General features: G+C 40.7%; 2 protein-coding genes across 2 annotated transcripts in view; both read right to left on the bottom strand.

The window, feature by feature from the left end:
* Positions 1–27831, bottom strand: part of LOC308302148 (phospholipase A and acyltransferase 3-like) — a 273125-nt gene that overhangs the window by 216618 nt on the left and 28676 nt on the right. The window lies entirely within an intron of this gene.
* On the bottom strand, positions 19–10724 carry rom1b (retinal outer segment membrane protein 1b; the record flags this gene model as incomplete). The annotated part of the gene is made up of 5 exons (XM_080746645.1): positions 19–261; positions 4568–4814; positions 5739–5926; positions 8907–9149; positions 10575–10724. 5 exons carry the CDS (start codon positions 10722–10724, stop codon positions 19–21), a joined length of 1071 nt encoding a protein of 356 aa, XP_080602771.1.

Here is a 27831-nt window from a genome sequence, read left to right as displayed (position 1 = left end):
ATTATTGTGGTGTTTCCTCTAGCTATCGGCGGCAGGGGTTTCTGTCTTCCCTTGAGCCTCAGCCTCAGCCACAGCCTCAGCCCCACCGGCGCTGACCTTCACCATCTTGAGCAGGGCGAGAACTTTGTTTTTGGTTTCCTCAAAGGTTTCCTTTACGCCATTCTCCAGGATATAGCCCTCTGTCTCTGCCCCTGTGTCCTCTAGGGCCATGGCTCTGTCCACAGCAGTCTGCAGGTACCGCAGGCTTACCAAAATTGTTATCTAGACAGGAAGAGGTGATAGAGTTACAGTACAGTATGTTGTTAATTCATTGGTGTCAACAATGTTACGTTTGTCTCTGGATAAGAGTGTTCTGTTTATTTTGTTATGTTACAGTATATATTGGAACTATCGCAATATCTGGACACAGAGGCTTTAAAGCAAATCCATACTTGCACGGGCTTGCAGTGTGAATAGAAAAGAGCAGGGTATATATAGAGAAGAAATATAAATTATCCATAAAAGAGTACATTTTGTATGTATTGTGACTGGTTGTTAGTTGGCTATATGTTGACGTCACGGACAGAACGGCCTATATGGCCCATAAGGAGATATGCACATGTGCGAAGTGATACCATGTAAGGTGCGATTTTATTTGTATAGGAAAGGAAGCATTGAAACCAAACAACAGTGTTACTGAATCATTTCATTCTGGTTAAGGGTCAAAATTATAGACGGGTGACAAATTAAACCAAATACCCAAATAACCAAGTGGAGAATGATTCAAATGCATCTGCTTCCATATAATGTACCGTACGTGGACTGCATGATACAATTAACCAAGTTATCATCCTATCATGCTCTGTGGCACAAATAAAAATACTGAGAAAGCCCAGTTCACCTCGAGTTTGTATCAAAAACATTTCTCTTTCTCAACAGCGAAGTGACTATATGAAAGATGGGAAGAGAAGCAACCCGCACTTTTTCAATCATAAGAGTCTTTTTTAATTATATGAAAGATGGTTCATAATGGCGGGGCACGGATGACAGGATTGGACAGTCAATTCAGCTCAACTGGGCTTGTGTTTCAATAGAAACAGTGACTAAAGGAACATAATGCATTTCAATCTACGGGAAGACATCAACATTTTACATTGTATAGTCAAAAGTACACATTCGGGGGCCGTCCATGGTAGAGCAGGTGCAAGCTTCCTGTCCACTACCTCCATTGTGAACCCAACTTAGCCAGGTGCTGGCTGTGTTCGTGGGTGGGACAGCGATTTCTGTCGCCACACAAGCAACGCCAGCTTGGTCAGTGAGCCTGTTCAGCAGGGAGAGGAAGTGACTGGGGAGGATACAGTAGCTTGTCCACATGTTATGCTCTGTGTGTGCATGATTTTAGGGTGAGAGAGTGATCACCTATATACCGGTACACATTCTCAAGTACTGTGCTTAAGTAAAATGTTTGGGTATTTTGCACTTTCTTCAGTAGTTACAATGTTCAATACTTTTACTTCTTCCCCACCTTCACCTCACAGGAAAATATTGTACTTTTACTCCCCTACAATTGTATCAAAACTTTGGTGACCAGTTACTTTGTAGATTTTGATTATTATTACAAAAAACACAATAACCACTTCAGCCCTGAATATATTTTGGCCATTTGAAAATAGCAGATTTGCAAGCTCACAATGTGTCACGATGCGACACATTGTGAGCTTGTAGATCGGCTATTTTCAAAATATTTTTATACATTTTGAGCTTTTGAAATGGGACATTCTGCACAATGATTATAGCTTACTTTTAGTTTTGTACTTTGTACTTTTACGCAAGTACATTTTGAATACAGGACTTCTACTTGGGAGTCATCTTGCAGTTAAGATTATAGTCTTATACTGCCTTTATACTGAAACATGGGAATGGTCTATTCCAGGACAATGCCCTCATCCACATGGCATAAGGTGTCATTGGATGGTTTGATGAGTATGAAAGTTATATGAAACACATGTTAAAGCCTCCGCAGTCACCAGATCTCAACACCACTGAACACCTTTTTTGGACTGTACCAACATCAAAACACCAAATTAGGGAATATAGATGTAGAGTTCCAGAGACTGTGCCTAGACACATTGAAGCTTGTGATGGACCAATATATTTCGTTTCTTTTCTCCTTTAAATTGTCATCCGTTTGTATAATCTGCTGTTTTGTAATATGAAAATCATTTAGTTTCTCAAGCAGCATTGTTGCTATAAACACTGTAACAGTGGAGTTCAAATGGAATGATTGTTCCATTGGGGAACCTTTAAAACAGTATACAGTCACATTTCGACAGAATTAACCATGTAACGAAATTGATTCACAACAGTCCACACCTAAACTATACATCCATGCTTGTAATTACGTTATGTGGTTATGCAATATGTGGTTAATCTCTGTCATTAACCACTATTTTACACAATTAAAGACCACTATTTTACACAATTAAAGATAAATAAATACATTATATATATATATATATATATATATATATATATATATATATATATATATATATATAAAATAAATACAAAAATGGGCAGGAAAATGCTGATCTACAAGCTAACAAGGCATCGCATCTCTGCACATTGTTATTTTTGCCTGGTTAAAAAGGCCATAAAAACTCTCTCTAATGGAGGAGAAAAGGTTTGAATCTGTTAAATCAAAATGGGTGTTGCTAATATGAGGTTAGTAAAATAAATTCATACATCTGAGCAATAGCAAACATCATAATGTTATGGGCTTTCAGGGTCCACATTTACCTGAGGAAGAATTATATAAAACAACAGTGTCATCCTTTCAAACAACAAACAATGTAGAGTGAAGATAATGTTGTTTTTTATATTCAGTTGCCTGAAAACGTGCCTCAAAATTGCATCTCTCATTCCAGATGGTTACATCAGCTACTACTTGTCTGCTAGAGAATACATATCATTTAAGGTTTATATCAGGAAATGTATTAGGGATTTTATTACAGACTGCAAATTTCAACACAAGGAGGGAAGTGCTAAGAATTGGGCTTCATCCATTCCTAGGCTGGAAGCCTGAGGCAATTCTTCATGAGGGGTCAAGGGTCACTGCTATGTCCAAAAAAACTACTGAGCTACTAAATCAAGAGGTATAGATTGTTGATTAGCCACAGGCTGCATGTGACAATGTCATCTAATCTTGAACACATTTTAATAACACATTATTATTTAGAAGATTGTGCTGTTAATCTAGCACAGTTTGGTTCATAGGTTAAAGTCTGATTGATCACAGAGAAGAAATAGATTTGGATTCTGTACACCCAAAATCCATTGAGTTCAGTGGACGTTTTCTGTAACCTTTTCTATAACCCATTGTTCATTGAGTTTAATGGACTTTTTCAGGATTGGTCAAGCTGAAGCTTCACATGGCATAACAATATGTAGGTCTAATATAAATGTTAAGAATGAATTCATCAGGAACAGTACAGTATTTCCCCAGTGGAATTCTCGCGACTCGTGTCAGTGTCATTTCCCAGAATTGCACCTTTCTAGTTGTTGATGTTGATGTTTTCTGCATTGTCTCAGACAACAAACAATGTTGCCCTTTATATGACATATTAATAAGAATTGTGTATAGTATTCATAGGGAACTGTTGAAGAAAAGTGATGCATTAAAATTCGTTTTTATTGAAATTCAAACTTTGATGTAAAGCATATATCCTGTGGTGCTTTAGTGTTGTACACTGGAAATCAAACCTTGTGTTGACTATGCCAAAACAGAAATTAACGCAATATTGACATGTAGGTCTAGTTATTAAAGTCACTCAGAATATTTCTCTCATAGATTCTCTCAGAATACCCCGTGACCAACGTATATGTCCCCACCCACTGTTTGAGAAACTCACATCTATACTATAATTTTGCGAATGTCTGAGTGAGTGAGTGTCTGTCTGTCTGTCTGTCTGTCTGTCTGTCTCAGCGTTTCTCCTCAGTGGCTGGAGCAATTGATCTGAAATCGCATCACCATCAGCATATGAACACACCTGACAAAACTGTGAAGCCCGTTTGTCACTTTCACAAATCGTATGCTGTATAATAGCATTTTTATGGTGTATCTATATCTATTTAGCCTACAGTACCTTTTGTGACCACACATGTTAAGGGAGGGGCGCTGTTGTTCAGGCCATGCACAATCACACACAAACACACACACACACACACACACACACACACACACACACACACACACACACACACACACACACACAGGGGGGGGGGGGGAGTGTGTGTGTGTGCAGGCGGGCAGGCGGGCGGGCGGGCGGGGGGGGGGTTCTGGCCCTGTTACAGATGTTGTCCAAAATCATGCAGATCGGTACACAGTATCTCTGTAGCCGTTAAATGGAACGGGTATTTCTTACATTGATGCTCCTACATATTAGCATGCAAGCACCAGTTAAAGTTACTTTCCATCCCTCATATACTGTGTGCACAGTGCACATCCCATAATCCACACACTGCACATCATTTCGGAGCTCATATCTTTGAACGGGTAAGGGCTAGTTTCTATTAATTTATAACCTACCTGCAGGACGATGACTAGCAGAACACAAGGGCCAATCCTATTCATCAATCCCATGTAGTAGTCAACCAGAGCCTCCCTACAGCCACGGCTGTACAGGTTGAGCTTCTCGGTTTGGTACTCATAGTTGAAGTGGGCGTTGTTGTCCAACAACCTGCGCTGTATGCAGGGGCGTGCAGACATCGGGTTGCAGCAGCTGAAAGGAACCCCATCTACCAGGTAACGGCCATCCACGTTGCTACGAACGCGACTGGAAAACAAAGAGGCAGGGTAAAGGAGTTGGAACGGATAGATGGATGGATGAATAATGGAATATTGGTCAGAATAAGGTTTAACACTTTCATTTTTCCACTTCACTCTGTCTACTCACAGCTTTTGGTTTGCCTAGTCTACTAAGCCCCTTGCTTCCTTCTGTCACAAGCAGCTGTTCCCTCCCTGTACCTATTCATGTTCTTATTTCATTTCATACCAACGTTTTCCCATCGATGTAGTCCTCTGATATGTCTTCATTGGATGTTCTATTTTTTATCCACCTCAGACCCATTTGAAACAAACATCCTCCACTCTATTCAAGAACCCATCCACATTTTACCTTCTTCCCTCTCCTCACTTCACACTCTTTATTGTATATTCCTCTGCACTCTGAAGCTGCCCAAACGTCTGTCACCCATCCTCACATCAAATTGGTTTCCTCTTCTCTCATGTACTTTTTCTTCAGTGGTGGAAAAAGTACTCAAATGTTTTACTAAAGTAAAAGTATCAATACTGCAATATAGAAATACTCTGTTACAAGTAAAAGTCCGGAATTCAGAAATTACTTGAGTGAAAGTACAAATGTATAGCATAAAAAACTGCTATTTTCAAATGGCCAAAATGTATTTAGGGTTGCAGTGGTTATTTATGTTTTGTAATAATAATAATCAAATTCTATCAAGTAACTAGCAACTAAAGTTTTCAAATAAATATAGTGAAGTAGAAGTAAAAAGTATTGGAAAAAAATTGGAAATACTCAAATAAAGTGCAAATACCTCAAAACTGTACTAAAGTGAAGTACTTAAGTACATGTACAGGTACATACTTAGTTATTTCACACCGCTGTTTTTCTGAATTTGTAGCACACATCCTCAGTCTATCAGCATTTCAAAATGCATCTTCCTTATTCCTACTGACTCACTCCTTGACCTCCTTGGCTGTGTAGTCCAGGTATCTGTTGTTGACCCACTGGACTTCAAACCAGTCCCTGTAGTTGGTGTTCCCACAGCACTGCAGTTGCATCTGCAGACGGTCGATGGTCTCCTTCTGGAAACAACGGCCCGGCACGTCTGTGTCACGGTAGAAACGAATACCGTTCCTCAGGCCCACCTGGTGAAGGATAGAAAAATGGAAAGTAAAAGGTAAGGGCATTATCTGCTGCTTCATAAAGACTTGCCTGCTTATACAAAACAAATTCCTGTTTTGGAATTGTAGTGGATTTTTTTCTTTCTGTCATAAACAATATAGCTGGTCATTTATTTTACTAAATTGATTCATAACTTATAGCACAATTGTTATATCACTATATTGATCTGTTTCTATTTGTCATTACGTTAAACCATTGGAATTCTAGATACAGTACTAGTAAGACGCCTCAGGGCGACATGCAACCTCGCCATCTGGCCAGTGATGTATATCGGACCAATTACCGATATATGGAGACCTCTGGTACCCACATATGGAGATCCATGTACTGTATATGGAGATATGCTATGAGAGCCCAAACATGCTTATTCAATTATTCGTTATGTGAAAGTCCTATGATGTCTATGACATCTGACATCTGACATCATACCCTTTTATGCCCATACATGGATCCCTGTCTGTAGAACAAGCCACACAGATATGGGCTGTCTTGGCCATCTGTCTTGCAATATATGGATTCTGTTAGTGTGGTATCCCACTGAGCAATAGTCGTTTTTTACACGACTAGTTTTTTTTTAGCCTTAATTTCACCCGGCTAGATTCCGGTTATATTCACACCGAAAATATACTTTGCAATTTATTCCATGATTCGATAACAATTTATTAAAAAAAACAACAGTAAGGTGCTTAACTGATCTCCTAATATTGGACTAACATAATTATAATATCCGTTGATCATTATTAAGTATAGTTTAGATCTAGCCGAGATTTAGCCAACTAATTATAGTCGCCTTATCAACGTTTATATTTACACCGAATTTAGACAATTAGATTTAATCCATATTTCAATAAACATTCTTTAAAAAAACAACTTCACGTTGCAGAACTGATAGCCAAATATTGGTGTAAAATTATTTTAATAGCCATTCATCACTATAAGGTATACGTCTGGACGGTCTGGGTGTAGTCGTTTTAAATACAGCTTTTCAACGACTATCTTTAGACCATGTAAAAGTTATCCTTGGTACTAAGGCGCGGTAAGCCGGTAGAGTGTTAATTAATTACCGTGATTGTGTGTGGTCACTCACTGTAAAGTGGAAACGTCCAGACAGCGTGCTACTCTGAATTACATTTCTGACAGCAACACACACAGTCAAACACAGCCGCGGCGCCGCCTCCGCCAAATCATTCAATACGTATTGATTAAACAAAATAATTATTAGGCGCCCAATACATGTAGTTTCCTCAACAATGCGCACTACCCTAAAATGAACACAGGTGGGCAATGTCACCTTTTAATACGGCCAGAAAGTCAATACTATCATATCAGCATTGATGGCTGAGTGGATAGCGTCGCCGACTTGAGTGTCAGAGATCGCTGGATCGAATCCCACTGTCGCCCTTCTTTTCACTACTTTCGACGGCCGCTAACGGCGAAATGTAGACTTTTTGTAACCGACTAATAGTGGTCTAGTGTAGCAACCCGTGTAAATATAGCCGACTAAACAACTAGCAAAAAATATCAAATCTAGACCTTTACAACACTGATTTTCAACGCGTGGTGTTGAAGATAAAAACACCACTATTAGGCAACTAATATACCTCAAAATGCTCAGTGGGATGTGGCCAACGTGGCCTCCATATATGGGCATTCCCATATGAAGTCTTGTTAGCTATGGGCTTAATATTGATGACATCAGGGAACTCCATATATGGGCATAAAATAAAAAGGGATTCTGTTAGTATGACATCACAGTGAAGCCAGAGCGTGATCTCAGAGCGGCAAACCCATTCTGTTAAGAGTGATTCCCCTGACATCACAGTGATGTCAGAGCATGATGTCAGAGAGACAAACCCATGATGTCACCTGTGATGTCACAGTGATGTGTCAGGGGAACCACAGTGTCAGGCGTGACAGAGATACAGACAAGATGTGCCGGTTTTCATAGTTTTCATAGACCTACCGGTATGGTCGCAATAAACCCAGTGTAGAACCATTAGTCATTTACTCAGCACCTCCAATTCCACAAGTTGTTAAAACATGTACTGTACATCCCAGTCTAGTCTGACCCTCTGACCATAACCACATCATGTATACAGTGCTACATACTGTCCGTTCCTTCAACAGCCAGTCTTGCTAACCTGAACCTACTTCTACATCCATGCTCCAATCTCCAGAAACATTTGACCAGATGAAAAGCTAGTGCTCGAAACGTTGTCAATAAAATTCAGTCATTTGGAGCAGAGTGTGCAGGTTTCTCTTCAATCTTGCTATTTTTCACCCAGCACCTTATTTAAGAGATGTGCGTATTTCTCTACTTTTGACCAATCTCCATAACCCCTATGCTTTGAGTGTAAAGTAACAAAGTAGATTACTCAAGTACTGTACTTTTTACAATTTTGAGATATTTGTACTTTACTTGGTATTTCCAATTTCCACTACTTTTACTTCACTACATCTCGGATCCAAATATTGTACTTTTACTCCACTACATTTATTTGTAACCCCAAAAGTCCATTGTGTTCAGTGGATGTTTTCTGTAACCCCAAACCCCTGAAAGTCTAGTGAGTTCAATGGACTTTTTCTGTCCCTTTTCCGATCTCGGATCCAAATATTGTACTTTTACTCCACTACATTTATTCGAAAACTCTATTTACTAGTTGTAGATATAAATTATAATATTATTATAAAACATACATAAACCACTTTATTATTATTATTATTACCCTTGTACAATAACCACCCTATTTGAAAATAGCCGATCTACAAGCTCACAACGCGTCGCATCACGACACGTAAGCTTGTAGATCTGCTATTGTCAAACATTTTGTACTTTTACTTTTGGCACTTTAAATCCACATTTTTTGAATTCTGGACTTTTATTTCTATATTGCAGTTTTAAAACATGTGAGTACTTTCCCCACCACTGTTGAGTGGCCTCACCTTCAGGGATTCCTCTAAGCTCCCCTGCAGGGCGTAGCTGAGCACCACAGCGGTCAGGAGCAGGGAACAGAGGACCGCTGACCCAAGGAACCACGGCAGCATGTATGGCTTCCAGCGAGGGAATTTGCTCAGGTCCAGGGAGTCCTGACACACTCTGCCTGCAAACCAGTTGGTACCAATGTAGGCCAGACCCACCACCATCAGGAGGTTGGGTACCACATGGATCTCTGAATTGTCCATCACCTGGAAAACAAACAACAGAGCCCAAGTTAACATCCTTTTTTGGTTTGTTTGGAAGAAAGAAAGAAAGAAACTTTAGCAACTAAAATATTGAATTAACTGGTGACATTCTGAATTGAACTTTGAGACTTCAGTAGGCTACATGATGAAATCCCGGGTATTAAAGGATAAAACGTGCTTTTGTCTAAAACATTTTTTTTGCTAAAATTGCATGTTATCGCCCAAATCGGTTACAACCTTGTGATGTCATGTGAGTGCAGCTATCCATAGCTTGAAGGAAGTGTAGGGAGATTATACATTTCTCAAGCACGATATTTTACTTTATCTCCTGTAAGGTATGTTATTTTTTGTCTTGTCAAATGTGTCTATTCTGGTTATCTGTCAAAGGTATCAGTATGAAAGTAATCTGTGCAGTATTCATAGTCCTACTTAGTGCCAGAAGTGAATAATTCCCAAACCAAACTTGATATTCTTTCAATATGTATTTCTGAATATATTTTTTGAACCGTTAAGATAATTAGATAGGCCTGCCTCGTTGGAACTGCCCTATTAAGATCTATAATGGTCCAATGGCACGCATCCGTGGCCTGAGGCTTTCCTGTGTAGCTTATTGACAATCAATGTTTCCAACCTATTGAAATCAGTAATCAATCCAGCCCACTGGCCAACTGGATTTGGGAAACGTACAAGTCAGGTACCGTATAGATAATAGATTATGACATTCACTTATGTACAGATTGCCCACAATTCAATAGGCTACAGCATTCAACCTAAATCGTTGTTGGTAAAGGTCATGCCTCTGTGTGTGTGTGTGTGTGTGTGCGTGTGTGTGTGTGTGTGTGTGTGTGTGTGTGTGTGTGTGTGTGTGTGTGTGTGTGTGTGTGTGTGTGCGCGCATAGATGGGGGGGGGGGGTCATGTGTAGTGCATTCCTATGAATGAGCACTTGTGCTTGACTCCTGAATCGATTGTTCAGCCATCACAGCTCACTTATAAGACAGTGAGTGAGAGTCATCGCAAATGTTTTGACTATATACCTCAATATCGTTATTGGGACGACTCTTTCACCAAATATTTACACAATGAGATTTATGATAATAGTCATCAGTAATGCCTATATAATAACTACTGTATATGGATAAAGGGAAATAATAGAACAGCTAGAACAGTCCGCAAAGTTACAAATATATTGCCCAGCCCTACTATCAGAATCATTGAACAACCTTAAGCAGAAGGAAAGTGTGTGTTCATTTGGTACAGTGCCTCCCTGCTAGTGTTTTTAGGTTTGCACTGCTGTATGTGTACTGTGCATGCATGCACGTTTGCGTTTGGGTTGGCTGCATGGATTCTTCAATCTCTGCACAAACTAGCGTGTATGCCCATTTGACCACACATGCCTTTTTGTACCCAATCACCCCCCCTCCCCCTACCTCTTCCCTGCGGAGTAGCTCAGTTTTAAGGTAGACACCCATGCAGAAGGTGAAGGCCCCAGACAACACTGCCAGCCAGGACAATAGCCACAGGCCCTGTGCCAAGCGCACACGCCGGTGTAGCGGAAACTTCACCGGAACCAGAACCATGGCTCACGGCAGTCATGCACCAGAGGAGAGGGAGAAGTAAAACCAACCAAACAGACAAGATGAAAGAGAGTGCGTTAACTGAAGTGACAATGACGGAGTCAATCCAGAGGTGGCCAGCTGCATGTGATGCAAACAAAGCCCTAACAAAGAGGTTAAAATAAGGTAGCTTCGAGGTCGTCCCACAGGCTAAATTGCAGGTATTCAAGGGTGAGAACAGGTCTCTGTGTTGTTGCTTTGGTAAGTTATTAATGGGTTGAGCTCATCTAAGTTGTTCCAGTTGGAGGGGATAAGCGGGTAGATCCCTTAGTTGATGAAGGGCACGGTTGACCTCAGAGGATAATCCAAAAACTTTCACTTAGAATTCCAAAAGAGACAAAACGAAAAGTATGATTTAATCCAGGGTAGATACGGTATAAAAGGTCAAAGTAAAAAAAAAAGAAAGATTCAAAATCAGTCAATTTACGAAATGTGGTATTGAGATAATCCCTTTCTTGTTGATGACAAGTTGTCCCTCAAGGCATTTGTCACACCACCATAGTCCCCCTCCGAGTTCGAACCCACGCTTTGTTCTTGTTCTTCTTGTTTGTCCTTTTTTGGTGCTTCTATGGGTCTGGGTTCGCCCCTAAACCGCAGCACCCATGTTTGCAGGACACTGAGATCGGCCAAAGTAGAAGGTTTGGAGCCGTAATAATCTCCTCCACACACATAGTCACTGGGATCCTATTATGGCCCAGGGGCCAATAAGAAATCAGGCCAGTGTCTGATCAGCAAACTTATTCTGATTGACAGGTATATGAAAGGACCTGAGATATCCATGGACTATTATGATTGGTCTTATTGTGACACCTGTCAGGTAGTGGGACTGGGTCTGAGGGAGTAAAAGAGAATCCAGTAGTGTCAAAAGCCACTGTTTATTTACATGACAACATGAGTATTAAGGCCCTTTGCACACTGCTGTGTTTTTTAGTTGTGTTTTCAAACTCCAAAATCTGCAAAAAATTATTTTCAGGCCAAGGACCTATAGCTGAGAGAGAGAGAGAGCAGGGACCCGGTGTCGACAGTTGTGGAAAACGGGGGGAAAAAGAACGAAAAAAGTATGTGTAGTGTGAAAACATGATTGACATAATGTGACGTTGATTGTTTCTTTTACGTGTTCCGAAATTCGTTCCGATATTCGGACGAAAAAATGCAGCAATGTGCAAGGACCTTAATACTCATGTTGTGATGTAAATAACAGTGGCTTGCCTCTCTCTGCAGAGGCACTCATTCAACCCATCTATGTCTATGGCGTCCACGTATGGTACCGTAGTGCCACAAGGCCTGAAAAACAAGGCTCCAAACAACTCAAAATAAAGTGGTTAGGCTACTGCTAAACCTTCCATCTCAGACCTCATCATTTTGAAAGGGTGGGATGGGTCAGTGCAGTTGACAGAGGCCTGGTGCACAAGATATAAGATACACTACACCAGGCGTTCCCAAGATTTTCAGGTTGAGACCCAAAAGAGAGATTAGATGTTTGCCCGGGTGGGTATGTGTGTGCGTGTGCGTGTGTGTGCAAACTCAGCGTATCATCAATCATCACCCTAGACACGTTCATGCCACTACTGCGACAAAGGCCATCAGGCAAGCTCTACAGTAGTATCAAGTACCTGAACACCCACTTCTGGACAGTGTACCCGGCTACAATCACACTGTTAAACAAGGCCTGAACACTGCCTGTCTCCTGGCTGGACTGTCACACTGGAATATTTCCCTTATGTCCGTCTAGTCTTCCTATGCTGGATTACCTTCCTGTGGATTACACACTCATACTTACTCATGAGGATTTACCTTGCAGTGTTTTTATACCTGAGGTGGATTTACCCATGTCAATATGTGGTTTGCAACCACCTTCCCTGGCCTTGTTGCACAAACCGGTCTATTGAACTGCACCTTAATTAAAAACACTGTACCTGCTGATAATTCTTTGACCTTGCCTCAGGGCGGCATGTTGCATATACTATGATGTTCTTAAAAGGACATGCAGTCCTGCATACAATGCTAATGTTCTAAACACCTATGTACATACCAGCTAATGCTATATGCTATGTATATGTATTATCTTTGATTTATTTGACAGTTTGTATTTTTATTTTCCTGCTCTACCCTACCTATCTCTTTTCCAGGAGGCACATGAAAAAAATGTATCCACTCACATAGCCTACACCTCTCACTGTGAGTGAGTGAGTGAGTGAGTGAGTGAGTGAGTGCGTGAGTGAGTGAGTGAGTGAGTGAGTGAGTGAGTGAGTGTGTGTGTGTGCGTGCGTGCGTGCGTGCGTGCGTGCGTGCGTTCGTGCGTGTGTGTGTGTGTTTGTGACTGAGTGTATGTGTGGCTGTGTGCGTGCGTAAACAGTAAACGTTACACCACTCAGGTAAAATCTCCAGTCCCACCAAACATTACGTCTGGTTAAAATGTGACAAGCAGGTCATGAAAGAGGAAAGGAATGCAACAGGAATCTTGAAATAATACTAATAATTATGATTATTATTATTATTAAATAATTTTAAAATGAAAAGTGAAAGTAATTAAATGGAGAAGAGAGTTCACACACTTGTAAGGGATTATGAGCACAGTGAGAGCCTCTGAGAGGGGTGTGTGGGGGGTCGGAAGGATTACACAGTTAAGTCTTTATGACATCTTGAATCAGCTGCTAGATAGTACCGGTAGATCAGTGATATTCAACTGGAGGCCTGTGGGCCAAATTCAGCCCCAATGGAGTGTTCTTGTGGGTTAGGTAACACATTCCATATTCCCAAAATATATTCTGGATGGTTGGTTTTACAGGATGACATTTTCTTAAACCGTTAACCAAAACTTGTGACATCAGCATTTTGCCTGCTATTTTCCAGTCCAGTATTTTGTGCTATAATACAAAAGTATGTCCATTGCACAGTATGCATTACTGAAAACTTTGAAAATATGAAACTAAGCAAGAAAGATTTAGTAACGTTTTAGACTAATTTTATTGCTGTAAAATAGTAAAGACATAATATTGGAAGTAGTGAAACAGTTATGTACATTACATATTGAGTAGGTTTGGATGGATTTATTGAGGGTTAGGACATTTTACAGTTTAAAATGCATAGGTCCACTGCATACACAATTAAAGCTTTATATTGCTACTTCATACTTCTCATACTTCTGTATACTACAGTACAGGTTTTCTAATCAGGAACAGAGGGTGAGAATGTTATGCATAATGTAAACATTTACATAAAGTGAATAAGCTTAACCACAAAACTCTGCATGTTCATTAATACAAATATAGGCCTACAAGTTATTAAAATGTACAACCAGTTAAAGTGATATTTCAGTTATAGTTTTTAACATACTACCTAAACAATGATGAAGTCATCCCGTTTTCATAAATGTTCAAGGGGTATTTTGGCTGTGTTTTGTATAGGTCGTTATGTCGATAAAACAGAACATTCTACCAGACTGAAAATATCCTACTGCTTCAAGATGTTGGTGAGTACCAAATCAATGTAGAGCAGTGGTTCCCAAAGACCAGTCCAGGTGTGGCTTGGAATTTTGTGAGAACCACACATTATTATTATTGCAATATATACAGTACTGTACAACTATACAAAAAGTTATGCATACAGTATGTTTTTCATCTGCTATCAGTAGTTTGTGCACACTAATTTCCAGAGGCAAATTATAAACCCTTTATAGTCCATTAGTTGAACTAGAAGCTCAGCCGCCCGAGTCGGGCGACCTGGCCAACTCGGGAACGATGTAGATAGGGAATGAATGCCCCGCCATTTAATGCAAACCCCATTATACCTGTTGTCATATGACCCGTTTTGACCATCTGTTTGCCTGTGTCCATTTATGCCCATATATGGAGATATCTGTCTGTCTGCGTCCATTTTATGCTCATATATGGAGATCCCTGTATCTGCCTGACGGGCGGCAGAGAGTCTAGTCGAGGACTGGCCTACTCGGGAACGATGTAAATAGGGAATGAATGCCCCACCCTTTAATGCAAACCCCATTATACCTGTTGTCATACGACCTGTTTTGACCATCTGTTTGCCTGTGTCCATATATGGAGATATCTGTCTGTCTGCGTCCATGTTATGCCCATATATGGAGATTTCTGTATCTATCTGTGTCCCTTTTATGCCCATATATGGAGATCTCTGCCCTTCGGGTGGCCAAGCGTCTAGTCGGGTGTCGGCCTACTCGGGAACGATGTAAATAGGGAATGAATGCCCCACCCTTTTAATGCAAACCCCATTATACCTGTTGTCATAGATAGGACCCATTTGGCCATCTGTTTGCCTGTGTCCATTTATGCCCATATATGGAGATATCATGCCCATATGTGGAGATCTCTGTATCTGCCTGTCTGTGTCCCTTTTATGCCCATATATGGAGATCTCTGCCCTTCGGGCGGCCAATCATCTAGTCGGGGACTGGCCTACTCGGGAACGATGTAAATAGGGAATGAATGCACCACCCTTTAACGCAAACCCGATTTATCTGTTTGCCTGTGTCCATTTATGCCCATATATGGAGATATATTTCTGTCTGCGTCCATTTTATGTCCATATTTGGATATCTCTGTATCTGTCTGTCTTCATCTTGAGCAATAATACGCAGCCTGCTTATCTTTGCCACCCATGGGGAATGATGCCCCTCCGGTGGTTCTGTCTGCGTCCATTTTATGCCCATATATGGTATCAGAGCCTTTTATGAAGTGATGTCACAATGAGTCAGCGATTGCGCCGATGTCCTCCGGAACCACCTGATGTCAACAATCAGCTCCGCAAAAGGAGATTCCGAATGTTTTGCGCCGGTTCTGGAAAACCGCACATCGGGTCGGGTCGAGGCCCGGCACTGCACTCCGCGCCGCGGCGGGGAACGTGCATGCCGAATCTGAAGCCGGTGGGACGAACGGTTCTCGAGATACGCGGATTACATCTACGCACGCTCACAGAGATTTCTCGCATTTATAGTAAGTTTATGTCACTATAGGTGAAACTTTAACATTTTAAAATAACATTTGTACACAATGTGTTGATTTTTTTTTGATTTTTTTTATTTTACTTTCGAAAATAATAATATATAATAATAATAATGACATGTCGATAGCTTGTAAATCGGCTATTTTCGTTATGAATTGTGCATTGAGGTTTTGGCGTGCCCAATTAGTCTGCCTTGGTATGCCATTTTATCTGCAATCCCAAGACTGATTTTCTTTGTGTTTTTTTATATAGATCCTTGTCACTTAGTTTACAATTATTAGTTATTTTACACAGTATTGGAAAATAATTTCTGTCAAAAACTAAATTACATTTCATAAGAGGACTTTTCACATCTATTCGTTATATGATAATATATTCAAATGGACAATAGTGTGTGGTTTTCATTTCAACTTCATGAAATTAAAAAGTTAAAATAAATTAAAGTACTCTAATTACATTTTACAAATGAACAAATAGCCTATATAATGACAATGCATTTTGTATTTAAAACACACTTGTCATCAATCTCTAAAGTGCTAGATGTATGTGTTTTTTTATGTGGTCAATGCTACTCTTATATACTTATTGACATATTTGTTTATTTTACATAGGCCAAGCGATTTCTTTACTCTCATGTTTTTTTTTAGGCAGCCAATTTCCTCATCTCTTCTTCTAGCCCTAGCCCATTCAGGCTGGCCCTTCTGCCTGCCCTTTCACTTCTTCCTCTTTATGGGGGTGCAGCTGCTGCTTTAAATCATCTAGCTGGGCTGAATGTTCCTCTCCCATGCCACTTCCCCTATTTGAGCAGGCATGAATGGTGTCAGACTCAGTGTGGTTATTTGCAGTTTGCTGGTAGCAGGGCTGGGGGTGCACTGGCCTGGGATTGTCTGCATTATTCACAGTCACAGATAAAGGTGGACTGGGGCTGGACTTGTGCAGATCTGAAGCACAGTTTTCACCTCGCTCGTGTCTCCAGGGTATGAAGGCTGTGGCCCTGTGTTGATCTTCCTCTGACCCCTTCAACACGTCATGTGGCATTTCCTCCGATTTGGAGGGAATGGACTGGTAATCTACTTGAGGTGGAATCGCAGAATGACTGACTGGTGTGACAGTTGTCAGAAACTTCTGAATGGCTTCAGTAGAGTCAAAGTGCTTCTCCAGTAACTGTTTTATCAGACAGGGCACCTGGGGAATAGAAATATATGTAATATAAACAAACCAGATTCGCAAACTTAAATGGAGTCAAGATTATTACCAAAGAAGCATAGCATGTGACGTTAATCACAATCAAGGCGTTATATTGTGATCACCTAAAGGATTCAACTATTTCTTTGGCCAAGAGTCTAGACTAGGGTGACCATATTTTCAGCCATGCAAACCGTGACACGGACCACATTCTCTAATGTGCACACGCACATACACACCGCAGGGTTGCATACAGGCATTGAGTGATTGACAAACTGCCTCAGCGATGAATTCAGACAAGCAATGAATTTGTTCATGTTTTCTGATTGTTTAGGTGAGCATGTTTACATGAAAAGAACATGTTAAATGTCTATGCAATCACTGCTACCTGTGACTTGTAAATAGACTAAGCCCCCATGCTCCCCCCCCCCCTTTTTTTCTTTTTTTCTGCCTTTGTATTTGATATTATGCTTTTGAAACTGATATTATCCTAGATAAAGTACTATGTTCTATCCGTCTGTCTTTCAATGTTATATGAGATACTTAAAGTGTGGTTCCTGTGGAAATAAGCCTCGGCTTTCTAGGATCTCCTTTTAGTTGACCTTGTACCAGTGATTTGTACTGTCATGAAACTGTACTTTTTTCTATTGCAAACTTCTAATAAATTCTTCAATCAAAAAAAACTGAAAACAACTACTATCATTTTAATTCTGGCGAAAACCAGGACAATTTTGTAGTGAATGTTGAAAACCGGGACATGTTAGTGTTTTAGAGATATTTGTCGGGACACAGCTTGAAAACGGGATAGTCCTGGCCAAACTGGGGCGTCCGGTCAGTGGTCACCCTAGTCTAGACTGGAGATTTAAAATAGAGGTAGGCTTTTCATTTTTAAAGCAATTTTCCTCAGATAAGCTATCTAACATTTCTGTAGGTGAAAAGATGCAGTGAGTCCTGTCCTGATCAGAATTCTATAACAGTAGGCTATGCAAACTTTAATCCAGCTGCAAAGTAGTGCAATATATTAAAGCAAAATATTTATGGTAGGAGAAATTGAATGTCCATGTATGTTAGGTGAAAGAATGGTGTGCATATATTCACATATACATCTGCATGTCTGATGCAATTTGGGCAGTAGATGGTGCTGTACTCACACTGATGTTATCCATACTCATAGCTGCAATGGTTCTATTGGCATCCTCTAGCTCTGAGCTCAGCTGGGCAATGCGGCTTATCAGGTACTTCCTCTCACTACTCAGACTCTCAGACTACAAGCACGCACACAGACGTGCACACGCACGCACGCGCACACACGCGCACACACACACACACACACACAAAAAAACACACACACACACACACACACACACACACACACACACACACACACACACACACACACACACACACACACACACACACAAAGAGTCAGTCAGGCAGTATAGACATTCAGTGTTAGAAGACATTAGCACAACAGTAACTCCTGTGTGAGTGAATGCAGTGCATCAGGACACATTTAAATTATGCCTTTCAGACCCCCTGGCTAGCCCTGATGAATTTAGCCTTCTCACCGCGATGTGTAGGTGCTCTCCCAGCAGGCTGTTGGCCTGTCTTGTCCCTGTGTGCGTCTCCAGGAGGCTGAAATTAAATAGTCAGGCACAGAGATTGATGGGAAGACAAGCCGAAAGGAGACTAAAGAAGAAAGACAGACATAACGATAAGACCAGGAAAAAGGCACATGGGGATGATACTGACATGATTTATTTTGTCAGCCAAGGTGTATGTGGTTCCAGAGATCTTACAGCTTAGCAGTGTAGCTAAAGACTAATGTATACTACAACTGTTATTTTCGGTGAATGAGACTAGACTTGGATCAAGACTATCATAGATGTATTTTTATCAAGTCTGACTTTTGCTTTTGTATCTGATGATAGCCTTGGTCTCTATACACCCCCCCCCCCCCAATGGATCACAATGGAAACAACCCCACTGGGGCTTTTAGTGTTATCCTTTTAGCATAACCTTTAGTGTTAAAAATCATGTATTCAATAAAACAAAACAAAATCACAGTCAAATAAAGGATCCAGGTCACCCTGAGTTCAGTGACCACTCCAGTTCCTCTGCTGTTGGTCAGTAGATTGTATGTATTCAGTGTTCTGTTGTTAACTGTCAGTGTCACAGCAACAGCTGAGGGCTAACACATACACTCCTGAGAGGGCTGAGCCAAACGTCTGACAAGAAAGTGTGAAGGGAAAGGCCACATGCCTTGAATCGCTCTCTCTGTTCTCCCTGTGCCAGATGGTCAACGGAAAACAGGCCCTTGGCAGAGCCATTGCATATTTGACAGCAGTGGGAGCAAATGAACTTTGCCCTCTTTGTCAAGCATGTTTCATGGATCAATTAATCTATAAGAATTGTTGAACAAAACCATAGTTACATTCTATTGATCTCTGGTGGTAGGATGGGAAGTGAAGTGGATTTGGAGAGGGCATGACTGCATGCATCAGTGCATTTTCATGCATCAGTGCATTTTCCAATTGAAACAACCACGTATTACATCAGAAAGCAATGTCCTATGTCATAGAATTCAATATGAGTGCAAATTTATCACTGACATACATGAACAGAATTATTCTTAATTTAGTATTACTGGTATAATTCCTAACCTTTTATATTTTTCCTTGACGGCTCTGAGCTCCTCCTTGGTCCTCTGTAACTCTGCTTCTAGGCTCTCTATGCACACCACTGTCTGAATCAGGTTCTGATGAAGATCTTCATTCTCTGCCTGCAAGACCCTGAGCACAGAGAAATTATTGGAATTTACGTTTAGGCATATATGAACATAAACCACTAGAGCACAGAGACTGCGGTCTAGATTAAAGTTACTACTAACATTAGTATTGGTCAGGTTACGTGAGCACAAGTATTCACTTTGGCGCTATTCTAAGATGTTCTATTTAGAGTTGGAATGTAATCTGATTTGAACAGAACGATCAAGCAAATAATTGTGTACTGACTTGAAGGAGGAGTGGCAGAGTATTATTCTCAAACTCAAAGCAAGGCCTGTTCTTATTTGCCTCCATCTGTGCTACTGTATGTCTGCTTTCATAATTGTATATGCCTCGTTATTAGAAGCCGGTTCTCAAGTGTGGATTAGAGAGATAGATTTCAGAACTACACTATATATCTTACTACTATCAGAGTTCAACATCCTCTCCCACAGAATTCTTTATAATAAACTCAAGGTTCATGGTTTCTTATAACAGTATATCTTGTTTAAGAAGAACAATTATTTTGTTCTGGTTTCCTCTGATTATCTAAATGTGTTTCATAACCAACAGGGATGGAGAGAGGATGCCCATTAGAGTGATCGATAGTCAATGACTCGTCGGGATGCAAAGAATGCTCTTTAAAAATCAATACACAGAGAGAATGTGAACAAGCTTTTTCCGATATGAAAAAGAAAAAGCAGTAAGGAGAGAGAGGCAAAGAGGGATGGGCAACATTGGAAGAGAAGATAGAAATGATTTGAGAAGCAGAGATAACAGGCAGGCACACAAAGGGCTCTATTTTGATTGTCTTAAGTACCAGCTCTTATGCCTTAATTAACTTAAAGGCCTGTCAATACTGTCTCCGACCACCAAACCTTTCGTCAGAGAGTTCTGACTTTCCGACGTGCAGCTTTCCGAACTCTAATTCGGGGTAATGTTTTTCAGAAGATGTGAGTGACTTCATTTTGTAGTTGAACCGGACCTTTAATTCCGACAAAATATTCGGTGGTCGGAGACAGTATGGACAGGCCTTTAAATGAAGGCCTAAGAGCTGGTACTTAAGACAATCAAAATAGAGCCCCAAAGTGTGTGTTGAAGAAATACACACTTACTGGAGTTGGTGATCACATGATGTGTCCTAAAGGTAACAAAAGAAGGGAAATAAGGGAAAGAACAATGTCATTTATTTTGCACAATATATACAGTAACTGAATTCATCATTTAGTCTAAAATCTCATTTACCTCAAACTCATTATGATTAATTGTATACTGTACATTAAAAGTCTTATTAGAGCATGTTATCTAATTTGAGACTCAGCAAATAACAAATATACTACAGCCAGATATTCTTGTGCATCTACAGTCACATTCCATAATTAATCATTCATTAAAGGTACTGATTGTTGTAGGGTTATTAGAAGATCTGTTCCCTTTTCCTTAAATAAGTCCAGGATAACACCCCCAATTACACTATATGGATAACTGTTACTTGAAGGCATTAACTTTTATGAAAGGCAGTGAAACCTTAAGCAAGGGGTAAAACAATTATTTTGTTTTAAAATGAGTGAAATGTAATAATAATGCTTTAATTATGTATGCATTGGAGTTGAATGATGTATGATGTTGAATGATGAATGATTTATAAAATAAAACTAAATAAAATAAAGAAACCATCTACCGGTATCCAACCACTCAACATTCATATATGTATAGTTTTGAGTGAATTCTACAATATTAGCTTCATGTAATACATTTAAATGAACACATTCTAACTTTATGCAATAAAGTCAACCCAATACAAAACTGGGTTGCCCCTAGGCAAGCACACAAACCAGATTATGTCAGCTGTACTAAGCTGGTAGGAGTTCCAGCTTGATAGGCTAATTATAATGCCTAGTTCATCCACATGCGTTTTCTCAAACTGGCTCTGACTGGCTAGGGTGGCATTTCACTCTGGTTGTGGTTACCCATTGAAAAGTCAATAAACCCAGGCCCCCAATCAGGGATATGGCTCCAGGCAAAGCACTGCGTTGAAAAACGAATGGACAGCGGCGTGTAGAGAACAATGTATAGGCCTACAATTAGAAAGAACATGACAGCCATTTGGTTATTGAATTTAGCAAATAACCTATGCTTCTGCATGTGTAGGGCAATGCAATTGACTTCCATGACGTGAATCATGAATTGGAGTCAGCAGAGTTAAACCTCTACAGAGATATTGACTGGATACCATTGTGAATAGAAATGACCGGTTGAAACTATTCATATGGCTGATTTCCCTTCTAAACTTTACAAAATCTAAAGTCTGAATGTTACCTAATTTGACTCAGGGTGTGTGTCGTGATAGATAGTGTAGCCTACTTATGTAAGTGCTACATGACACCAGCCATTAACCAACCAACTCAATCCTTTTGCAGAGCTTTGCGCTGCTGAAATGGCTGCTAGTGTATATACTATAGAGATTCTTTACTGTAACATTGCTGGAGTGGAGGTGTATTGTTGTCATGATTCAGTACATATAGCATACATAGTAATGCTTGGAAGTGGAACACAATGCAGTCAACCACAACATAAGACATTATGTGATTTACATCCATGTAATTTAAAACAGTAAAAACGTAAATGTTCACAGAGCAATGACTCTGCAACTCCCTTAAAAGCACAAGGCTGTTTTCTGCTGCGTAGTTGCACTGTGACTCAGCTTGCAGTGTTCAGAGGCAGTCGACAGCACGTAGCTTGTGACTCAGCCGCATTGCCTCTGCAGAGGAGGGGCGCAGCTATTTGCTATTCTCTCTCTGTTCTGAATACACTGTACAATTCTGAGGTTTTGTTGAACTTTTGAGTGTAAAATTGTCCATTTCTCAAAATACAGCTGTCATGTTATAGGCCTAACCCTAAAAGCTGTCTCATTTTGCATTAAAACCTAGCACTCATCTTGCTGACAGTATGACTCAAAGATCAAACATACTTACATAGAATAATAGTGTCTAATTTGTTATGGCATAGTATAAGTAATATGGCATAGAGTTACAGTATTAGGCCTTGTATTGCAATACTGCTAATCTACTCCTGGTTCAGCATCTTGTATATTTTTCTTTTTTACTAGAAGGATTAAGGATTTGATGCAATGCAGTTCTTATTGTAGGTGTAGGTTGTGTGATATTGCTTCTTTCTCGTTTAAGTTGTTTCTAATATTTTAACATTGTCTGCTAACTCATATGTTTTCTGACCACTCTATTAATCTTTAGAGTTGATGAGAAGATAATAATTACTGTAAAAATATAGACTATGTAAATGACATAGACTATGTAAAGTCTAGGGGGAACTTCGGGGGGATTGAGCGTCCTGACAGACTGAGTGAGGTAAAGCATGTGATTTGAGTCTGGCTGGTCTTGTTGAGCAGAAAATGCCATAGAAATGTAAAATTAACGTAATCTATAATGGACTCACCCTGTGCTGTTGTGGGTGACCAGTGTGTGCAACTTTTGCATGGTGGTGGTCGCTATGTTCTGAGCTCTGGCTGGTGGCGCTGGAGGCTGTGTCTCTGGTTCTGGAGGAATCTGACTTACATTTGGGAGACTTGGGCGCTTCAGAGCCTGGTCTCACAGCTGAAGCTGGGGGAGGGGGTGAGTTTACATGGTGCCTGAGGCCAGGTGGATCCGGGTGGGTTTGGTGGTGAGATAAGTGGTGGGGATGTGGAGGAGGGCTACGGGATGCGGTCGGTCGTTGCTTACGATGGTCACTTCTTTTGGGCAGAATGAGTTCTGGACTGCTGCTGGTTCCATCAGTAAGGTGAGGACCATACCTGTTATATCGGTCCCCTGTCACTGGCCCCTCGGTCGGGGGTGACCTTCTGTCTCTGCGGTTGCCCCCAGAGTGAGGGCGGTACCCACTGGGATGTGGAGGGGGACTACCACTGGGTTTTTTAACAGCAGATCCATGTTTTCTGGTGTGTGACTGAGGATCGCTATGAGCTGATTTGCCCTGTGTGGTTTGTTGTTTAGGCTGATCTTCACTCTCCTCTCCAGGGCTCTCTTTGTGCTTCTCCATGGAAAGCTGAGGTTTGGACCGGCCAGCTGCTTGGCCTGAAGCTGGAGCAGAGGATTTCCCGCTAGCTTTCACGGTGGTAACCCCCAACATGTTAAGGCTAGATGGACTAATAACCTGCTTTGTAATCTCATCCAGGAAGGCTGAGAATTGCAACTTCCCCTTCACAAAATCCTCTCTGGCTCTCTCCATCTCCATTTGTGGAGGTCCTTTCCCCTTCTCTCCATGCTGGCCTTCTCCTTTAGCCACTCTTGGGGACAACACTTCCAAAGACTTGGCCTTGCGGATATCTGGAGGTGGCTCTTTGTTTTTCAGGATGCCCTTACCAGGTAGCGGGCTGGAGGACACAGCTCTCTTAGGGCCTACTGACGTCCCAAGCACAATACTTTCCTCACTGAAAGCTAGGCTTCGGCTCAGGCTTGCTGTCTTATAGAGTGGTCCGTGTTCCAGTTGAGGTCCCCCATGTGCTCCCCCCGGCTCGTTTTCCAGGCCTTCATCGCTACGACTGTGGCCCCGGTGAAGAGAATTAAAAACATGCTTTTCCATCTTTTGTGACCTCCCGTGGACGTGGTCATAGGTACCTTCTGGGTGTTCATGAATGATATTGGCATAGACTATGGGCTCCCTGCCACCACATCGCTCGCCGTGGTCATTGGCACTTGCGTCTGTGTACCATGACGAGGTTGAACAGGAGGACGAGGAGGATGAGAAGTAGGAAGATGAGGCGGTAGAACCATCCTCAACATGATGAGGATGGTGGTGGTGGTGGTGGTCATGGTGTTTATGGTCCTCATGGGGATGGTAACCATGCCGATGGTGCTGACCGTGATGATGGTGTCCATGGCTATCATCTATGTTTCTATCATTTTCATCTAAACCAGTGTCACTGAAACATAAATGTTAAACAATGCTACAATCAGAATGTGTTCATTTAAACGTATTACATTCAACAAATAGTTATGTGCCTTCATTTATGTAACCATGTTATGGGGGAAACAAATATTTGCACCTGGATCGGGAAGAAAGGCTTCTAGCGTTCAGACAGTTACTCTGATACACTTTGAAAAACGTTTAACTTTATACTTCCTTTTTAGATCATTGGAATTAGCATAACTAGGATAAATGCTAGACATATGCACATTTTTGTTTGGAAACGGTTATGAGACTTTGTACTACTAAACCTGAAATAATGCATCCTTCCCGAATGGCTGAATCTGTAGATACTTTTAAGCAACGTCTTAATATTACTTTGATCGTGTGTTTTTTAGTTTCCTTCTAATTTTAAATTGTTCTGCTTCATTTTTTATTATTATCTTCTGTTTAATGTAATTTTTCCTTTTTTCGTGTAAAGCACGTTGAGCTGCATTTTATGTATGAAAGTTGCAACATAAATAAAGAGCATTGTCATTACCTTTGTAACTCTGCATCTTGGTGATAAGGGTGGTGACGATGATGGTGAGGATGTTGGTGATGATGCTGGTGGTGGTGCTTCTGTGGCGTGATCTCATCCCGTTTAGAGGGGCTGTGGACAGGTGTGAAAAAGTGCTCCATCACAGGCTGCTTTCCTGCAAGGGACAAACTTGTGATGTTCTTTTGACTTGGGTTGACCACTTGTACTAATGTTGATCAGTGAAATATTGGTCGTTAGCTGTTTCCTTTGGTCCACTGCCCAGATGTCTGTCTGTGGGTCTTCATCCCTGAAGACCAGACAATTGTAAACTACTTTCAACAAACATCCTCATAAGTTGGAATGGTAAAGTTGCCATAATTGGTAGTCAATGTGAATATCAAATAATATTTTTAGTCCATACAGGCTTGAATGTTTGACGCAAAAATGTTTCTCTTAAAATAGTTTGTAAAGTGATGGTAATTGTCCATGGAAGCTCAGGGAAGTATCCAGTTGTTGGATTGGTTTGTGTGTCAGAATCCGTCTGTCTCCCTCAGTGTCTTGCTGTTGAATAATAGGCTATCCTAGTGATGTACTGTATTAATGCTTTGGTGATGGGCTGATGTATCACGTCATGCTTGATGTAACAGGCCTCTTATTGAACTGTCCAAAAGCATAATTACAGGACACAATCGAACATGGTCCAGCAGAACATAATCATTAACTAGTTTCACTTGCCCTACTGATATGGATGAACTGTCATGATGTCACCATATGCCTACAGTAGCTATAATATAAGGGAACTCTAAGTCTCGTGTATTCACTCTTTGATCACAGCCAGGCACACAAGTCAGTTTAGTTCACAGTGCATGGTTACGTAGGCCTATCATGATTTATTTAGCAAATACAGATAAGCACATGCTATTGCATGCTGTCTCTGCTGTCAGGGAAAAACCAAACCAGCTATGTACAAAATATTAACTTTTCGGGATATGAAGAAAAAAAAAGAAAGAAAGAATGTTTTTAGCCTACTACAACACGATACTGCCTCAAAAAAGTTGGTAGGCCTACAGGGGCTTTATACACTGTCAGATAGCCTACTTGAATGTCTCTGTATTATCATTTACCCATACAGCTCAAATGGAGATTTTTGACCGACAGTTTGAGGATCCAAACTGATTGATTTTTATTGGTTCAATATTTGTAAAGTTTTGCATCGTGGCTGAAGAGCTGTGCGGCCTCTTTCTTCCTTAAACTAGTTTTCATCTGCGTGGCCAGCACCTCACCAACTTAGGTGTGCGCTTCTCCCTCTGTGTTCTGCTATCAATATTTGTAAAGCCCACACACATACAAGGGTGTTCAATAGCATTGAAATTGTAATGTTTTTATTTTTTGTATTTTTTGCTTGCTTTGTATTGGATTAACTTGTCCTCAAATAGTAATAAAAACTGGCCTTGTGTTGATTCACAACTTACAAAACTGTGTTCTATAAATATAATCTTCATTCATCATCATCAATCAACAACCTTTTAATCAGTTATCCAGCATACCACACCTTTAACAGTATCCTCCAGTCCAAATCCACTGTCCACAGTCTCACTTGTGAACAGTGAGGGGGGACTCAATGCAAATTGGCAGGAACCTTCAATGTCCCACCACACCTCGAAGTCTGCAAAGAACAGAAGGCTCTGATGATAACATTAAAATACGAATAGGCCCTGGCCTTTGGCTCATTTACCATACATGAAGTCTACCCCCAAATGTAAGTGCAAGTGGCCGCCTCCCATGTCCCACTGAAACTGATGATAGTATCAGTTCTTTGAAGTTGCAGGGGACTGAAACAATCTAATCCAGGGGTCTTAAACAGGGGGTCCGGGGTCCTCAGAGTTACTACAGGGGTCCTCCAAATCTTTGTGTGATAGAAACTTTTTTTCCTCCTTTTTTATATTAACCACTTGAATGAAGCCTGGCGTCCATATTCAGAGAACTTTAGCCAAAAATAGCAGATCTACAAGCTCACTTGTGAGCTTGAAGTTTATAAAGTATTGACTGTTCAAGTGGTTAAATATCTGAAAACACAAATTGACATGAATCCAAAATACACTGATGATTGTGCTGTCAAACAATGAAACAATGTGGAATCTATGAAAAGGTTGTGGGGGTCCCTGCTTCATCTCTCTCAGCTAAGGGGTCCATGGCCTGATAACGTTGAAGACCCCTGATCTAATCAATGGCATACAGCCATTATACAAGTGGTTGCATGAGAAAAACTGTCCAAACTACCTAGTCTATTTTAATCAAGTAGAGAGAGAGTGAGAGTAGGAGGGGTGGGGGTGGATATTAATACTCCCTCTGCTGCTCAACAGTGTAACTTCAATTATACAACTCCTGGCTGGTACTTTTCCATACCCTGTGTTTTCCTGTTCAAAAATATATCAGTGGTCGCTCTCTTTCTGGGTATTTCTTCTCGTCTGTCCTGTCACAAACACTGTTGTTTGGTATACTGGTGGCCTATTCACTTTCTGCAGTGTAAAAAGTAAAAACTACATCTGTTACAGCTCAGCTGACAGCTCCACCAGCAAATTGCTCTTGTCTAAATTACATATAAAAAGACTAAAGATGGTCTCATTGAATAAGAGCTATCTAAATAAAAGAAGTGGATGACTTGGCTATTTTCTATTGTTCAAAATCAATCACGTTATCACAT

This window comes from Nannobrachium achirus (genome assembly GCF_963921795.1).
Source record: "Nannobrachium achirus genome assembly, chromosome: 17".
Classification (NCBI taxonomy): Eukaryota; Metazoa; Chordata; class Actinopteri; order Myctophiformes; family Myctophidae; genus Nannobrachium; species Nannobrachium achirus.
This window is presented reverse-complemented; position numbering and strand designations above follow the sequence as displayed.